Raw genomic sequence first — 6,317 nt, 5'->3', positions numbered from 1 at the left:
TGAACATCCCGCCTTTTCTTTTTCTTTATTTTTTTTGTGATAAATCATTGTTTTAAAAGAAGTCATTTTGGCGTTCGGAGCGTTGCTGACTGGTTAGCAGACAAAAGGACACAGAAAAACGTTCGTATCCGACATCGTGTTGTGGGATTGTGCTCTACAGCGACCACTGGTGATCGTTTGAAAGGAGAATCGTGCAGAGCTCCTCTGAAGGGTCCAACAACGCAAACAGAAGGATGAAGATGAGCAGAACAGTTCTCATTATCAGATTAAACTCCTGCATCATCACCATTTACCCCTGAAGGCCGACAGGCACCTCAGAACAGCCGCTATTCTAACTACGGGTTAGCATTTATTGTGCTAGCTTGGCTAATGTTATGGAAACTGTAGCTTTAAGTTTTGTGTTGGATTGAGTTCCCTGATGTGGAAACTCCAGGAATGAAGGAGGAACGACTGGATGAGATAATGAGTTCTGAGGAGTTGGCATGAGAAATGTGTCTTTGAAATAAACTGCAACGAGTCATTCGTGATGCGTTAGTTGAAAGAAAGTTTCTCATCCTTGATAAACTGAGTAAAAACACGTCTTGTAACAATAAAGTTTCCACATTCGAGTGAAGCAAATCGCTGTTTTAAAAAGCTGCAAAAAGAAATATGAATTCCATTCGTTTCCATTGACGGTTTGAGGTTAAGTGAATAAACTTTAGGCTACGTTGGGTTTGTAATTCAGTAGAAGAAGTAGTTGTCCTAACAGGAGACGCATTTCGAGGTGGGAAAAACAACAGCTGCGGTGGACATCCACACGAGGAAAACTCACTTTAATCTCTGGGAAAAATCAGGAATTTCATCTCATATCTGGGACGATGTCGGTCCGTCACAGAGTTTTTTTGTTTATCGGCTCCGACTAGAAACGGCATCACTTAAACATCTGCAGGTGAGACGGGATTCACCATTTTTTTTCCATTCCCCCCCAATGAGCATCGAGCTTTATCTGAAATAGGTAAAAAAAATCACCATAGGAGAGTGTAGAAGCTCATTTTCAGTGTGAGTGGAAGCTGTTTTTTGTTTTTATTTCTACTCTCTCCATTCCATTACCACTTTCCTTCTTTACATCTTCTGAATGCAAACAAAACCCAACAATCTGGCTGAAATAACCTCGTATAAAACCTGTGAATCTGCTCAGATCTAACTTCAGTCCACTGTGCTCCTGTCGGACGTGTCCTTTAATCAGTGATAACCCACAGCTTCAGTAACTGCTGCTGATGCTCGTGGTGTTCAGTCAGCATTCAGGAGGCATTCCCAGCAGGAATCATCATGAAAATGTAGATCTCAAAACCATGGGCGTCGCCCCCGTGGGGGATGGGGGTGTTTCGACACCCCCACTTTTACAGCAAGATGATTTAACCTTTTTGAATGACCAAATAAAGTTTTAACAAATCATAAAATGTGTTTTAAAGACTCTGTACCCCCTTTAGAATAATTCCATCCAGATTTGAGCAGTGTAACTATTGCAGTTTCCATACAGGATCTAGTTTAGGGCGATCAAAATGCAAAAAATGCAGTGAAATGGCCCTTTATGCCCATCCATTTAATTTGCGAATCGGATGCCAACATCAGCGTCGTGTCTCTGGGCTTGATGTGGCGCTCATGTGCCCCCCCCATAACACCCCCACATTTAAAATCACTGCTCCAGCCCTGCTCAAAACACTTTAAACACCTTAAAAAGGACGATGAAAGTAAAAAAAAAACTAGTCCTATTTCCCTGTAGTTCTGAGAAGGTTTTTACTCTCGAAGTATTCCTCAGAGGAGGGCGTCCACGCGGCCGCCGGCGTCCCCGGTTAACGAGTCTCCGAGGTCAAACAGCTGGTCCAGGTTGACCGTGGAGCTGCACAGGAAGTCGCCGCGGCCTTGCTCCTCCTCCTCCGGCCACGGCGTCTCCAGGAAAGCCGTGGCGAGGAAGGTCTCCTCGTCAAAGTCCGACACGGCGTTAATACTCCGGTCCTCCACAGCCGGTGAGACGTGGGTCCCTCTGACCGTCAGCTCCTCCTCCTTCATGATGGGGCTCAGGGGCTCCCCGCCATCCAGGCTGAGCTCCCCGCTGAGGGCCGAGTCCAGCAGGGCGTCCCAGTCGAAGTCCCCCTTCAGGGGCCCGACCTCCCGCTGCTCGTCCGCACAGAGCAGCGGGGAGCTGGAGCGCCGGCTGGCCTTGGCGGCGCCTTTTCTGGAGCCCAGTTTTCTCTTGTGCCCGCCTCGTCCCCTGACCACCGGCCAGGACCCGAGCATGGTCCCCTCGGCCAGATGGGGGTCCCACTTCTGCTCAGCGCCGGTGACTTCCTCGAACTCCCGGAGGAGCCGCTGGGACTCCGGATTGACGCAGAGGCCGAGCTGGGCTCCGGCCGGGCTGCGGGGGCCTCTGGGCGGTGCCGGGCTGACTCTGAGCCGGCTCTGCAGCGCCGGGTTGATCTGGACCGGCGGCATCCGCCTCTTTTTGTAGGCGCCGCTCAGGAGACGCTCCGCGTACTGCGGGTCGATCTTCCAGAAGCCGCCCTTCCCCGGCTCGTCCTTCTGCCGCGGCACCTTGATGAAGCACTTGTTGAGAGACAAGTTGTGTCGGATGGAGTTCTGAAGGCAGAAAAATGTTGTTTAAGATGAAGACTGGAGACACTGTGTTCGCATATTACATACTATGCAGTATGTAGTATGTAGTATGCAGTATGTAGTATGTAGTATGCAGTATGTAGTATGTAGTATGCAGTATGTAGTATGCAGTATGTAGTATGCAGTATGCAGTATGTAGTATGTAGTATGTAGCATGCAGTATGCAGTATGTAGTATGCAGTATGCAGTATGTAGTATGTAGTATGTAGCATGCAGTATGTAGTATGTAGTATGAAGTATGAAGTATGAAGTATGTAGTATGTAGCATGCGGTATGCAGTATGCAGTATGCAGTATGAAGTATGTAGTATGCAGTATGCAGTATGCAGTATGTAGTATGCAGTATGCAGTATGTAGTATGTAGTATGTAGCATGCAGTATGCAGTATGTAGTATGCAGTATGTAGTATGCAGTATGTAGTATGCAGTATGCAGTATGTAGTATGTAGTATGTAGCATGCAGTATGCAGTATGTAGTATGCAGTATGCAGTATGTAGTATGTAGTATGTAGCATGCAGTATGTAGTATGTAGTATGAAGTATGAAGTATGAAGTATGTAGTATGTAGTATGCAGTATGTAGTATGCAGTATGTAGTATGCAGTATGTAGTATGTAGTATGTAGCATGCAGTATGCAGTATGTAGTATGCAGTATGTAGTATGCAGTATGTAGTATGCAGTATGTAGTATGTAGTATGCAGTATGCAGTATGTAGTATGCAGTATGTAGTATGTAGTATGTAGCATGCAGTATGTAGTATGCAGTATGTAGTATGTAGTATGCAGTATGTAGTATGTAGTATGCAGTATGTAGTATGCAGTATGAAGTATGTAGTATGTAGTATGTAGTATGTAGCATGCAGTATGCAGTATGTAGTATGCAGTATGCAGTATGTAGTATGTAGTATGTAGCATGCAGTATGTAGTATGTAGTATGAAGTATGAAGTATGTAGTATGTAGTATGCAGTATGTAGTATGCAGTATGCAGTATGCAGTATGTAGTATGTAGTATGTAATATGCAGTATGCAGTATGCAGTATGCAGTATGTAATATGCAGTATGCAGTATGCAGTATGCAGTATGCAGTATGCAGTATGCAGTATGTAGTATGTAGTATGTAATATGCAGTATGCAGTATGCAGTATGCAGTATGTAATATGCAGTATGCAGTATGCAGTATGCAGTATACAGTATGCAGTATGCAGTATGTAGTATGCAGTATGCAGTATGTAGTATGCAGTATGTAGTATGTGGTATCGAACACAGCCAAAGACTTTTGAAATTGTTTTATATCAACTAGACAGGAAGTGCAGACGGCAGAGCGCCATCACATGAAGGCATTCATGGAGCATTCATGAAGGCATTCATGGAGCCCTCTGCACCGAAGCACAAACAGAGCAGCGACCCGGTGACCTTTGTTAAATATTATCTGCCCCATGTACAGCCTTACAATAACAAAATGCTCTAAAGTGTCCGGGCTGAAGCTCAGGCGTACAGCAAACAGCCGCATCAATCATTGACCCGGCAAAATTAAACTTTGGTGGAAAATTCCTGCCTGACTGGGAGAAACTGCTCCAGTCTGAGGGAAAACGGCAACAATGGAATAAAGTGCCAACATTTGTGTCTCTGAAGGTGGGGGAAATGTTCTTTGGTCCCAGTTATTAATAATCTACAGAGCCAGAGAAGTTTAATCAGAGTGTGGCAGCGGGCCCTCTCAGATTATTCCCCCCAACAGAAACCCACCCGGCTGTGATGTGGCCCCCCAGCAGAAAACAATAACTGTGAGACTTCAGAGGAACTCATTTTCACACAGTGGAGCCCGGCGGAAGCGGCGCATCCTGCCTGAGAGTGCGCGCTCCCTGCATACAGTGCGTGTGATGTGTGCGCGCGGCCCTACCTGCCAGGTGGGGTCAGCGTAGCGGTAGTAGCAGAAGTTGTCGGTGATCCACTTGTAGATGCAGGACAGGGTGATCTTGCTCTTCTTGCTGGCCTGCATGGCCATGCAGATCAGCGTGGCGTACGAGTACGGCGGCTTGATGTGCGCGTTGGTCTTGTAGTCCACCTCGTCCGGGCAGTGGCCGCGCGCCACGATGCCCGGCAGGGCCTGCATCCTGCTGTAGGCCGCCGCGGTGGGCTTCCCCGGGGTCAGGGGCATCCCGATGGAGGCGGGGTCCCCGGCCAGAGGGGAGGCCGGCGCGTCGGCTCCCAGCTGCTGCGGGCCGAACAGGTGCGGCTGCTGGCGCGCGTGATGCGGCACGTTGGCACCGAGGATGGAGAAATCCTGCAGCCACTGCAGGCTGGTGAGGCTGTCGTCCAGGCTGACGGAGCCGCCGCTGCTGCTGCAGCCGCTGCCGGCGTCGCGCTCCTCGGCCTGGGCAGCGGCGGTCACCACCTCCTCCTCCAGGCCCACCGAGCCTTCGGGCCAGAGGTCGGCACAGCTTAGGGACATCATGGCTCCACCTGCACCTCCCTCCTCCTCCCCCCGCCACCGCCTGACAAACAAAAAAACAACTTCAGCAAAGTGCGAAAGCGCAGCTCAGTGATGGCGCAATTAAAATACAGAGCTCTATGCGCGCAAAAGCTCGCGCTTAAGTCCTCTGGCACGTCTCACGTCTGAATAAACGTCGGAAGCTAAAGGTTCAGAGCATTCTGAGCATATTAAATGGGTTTTATTTTGATGCGCAGCAGCCTTTATCTGCGGCTCTCAGAACATTCCCGAAAGGCTGATGCGCACTTGACGCTCAGCGCGGAGAAACGCGCACATCACCAACTGTAGAGCCTCTCTATAGCACTAACTACTGTATAACTACTGTATAACTACTGTATAACTACTGAAGCAACATTAATCACCATGAATGAACTGAGACGTGTCCTCAGATGTCTGTTTGGGTTTTCTCTTCTAAGCGCGTAAAACCTTCATATTTATGTGTTTTTAAATTTAAATAAAAACTCTCTCACTTTTAAAAACTAATAATCTTATAGTGGTTTAACATTTGTTCCAGTTTGGAGCTGGGAGTTATATTTCAGACCCTTGTAAAAACATCCAAACTCACCTTCTGTCGGCCGGTGTGTTGCAGAGTCCTCTAAAGAGCTCTTTAAAGTCCCGGAGAGGAGCCGCTCTGCGCGCTCTGCCTGCCGGTGCAACACCTGCGTTCTCCTGGAAGAATTCCTGCGCTCCTTCCCCTCCGCGGAGCTCTCTGCAGCGGGTGTCAGCGGGCTGCGGGGTCGGCAGGGGAGGCAGTTTAATACCTGTTGTAGGAGGTTTGTCCAGCAACCATAGCAACAGTACACCCCCTTGTAAACAGCTCCCCGCTCCTCCATTGGCCTGCCGGTTTCCATGGCGCTCCATTTTTAATCACCCTCAAGTCAACTGTTTCTGTTGCCCGGGCAGGTTCTCAAACTGAGGCCCGGGGCCGCTGCAGGGGTCCTGCCTGGACTTTAGAGTGAGGGATTATAAGCATGTTATGAAAGCCGGCAAAAAATGATTGGAGTAAAAACTGTTTTTCTTTTTAAACCCAAACAAACATCTTTTGTGTGACCACCTTAAAGAACCTAAAGGAACCCCAACGGCATTTATTCTGAGCTTTATTTACGTTCATTCCTCATCATTTCAGAGAGAAATGTTGTATTTTACTGAGCTACTTTCAGCTTTAATCTCTTTTTGGAT

General features: G+C 48.1%; 1 protein-coding gene across 1 annotated transcript; it reads right to left on the bottom strand.

Moving 5' to 3' along the window:
* Positions 1 to 1,687: 1,687 nt before the first annotated feature.
* Positions 1,688 to 5,102, bottom strand: foxj1a (forkhead box J1a). Its single transcript, XM_075454447.1, has 2 exons — positions 4,548 to 5,102; positions 1,688 to 2,616 (listed from the first exon to the last, which is right to left on the bottom strand). The coding sequence occupies exons 1-2, from the start codon at positions 5,100 to 5,102 to the stop codon at positions 1,795 to 1,797; spliced, it is 1,377 nt and encodes a 458-aa protein (XP_075310562.1). The 3' UTR covers positions 1,688 to 1,794.
* Positions 5,103 to 6,317: the final 1,215 nt, after the last annotated feature.

The sequence above is a fragment of the Odontesthes bonariensis genome, chromosome 21 (genome assembly GCF_027942865.1).
Source record: "Odontesthes bonariensis isolate fOdoBon6 chromosome 21, fOdoBon6.hap1, whole genome shotgun sequence".
Classification (NCBI taxonomy): domain Eukaryota; kingdom Metazoa; phylum Chordata; class Actinopteri; order Atheriniformes; family Atherinopsidae; genus Odontesthes; species Odontesthes bonariensis.
This window is presented reverse-complemented; position numbering and strand designations above follow the sequence as displayed.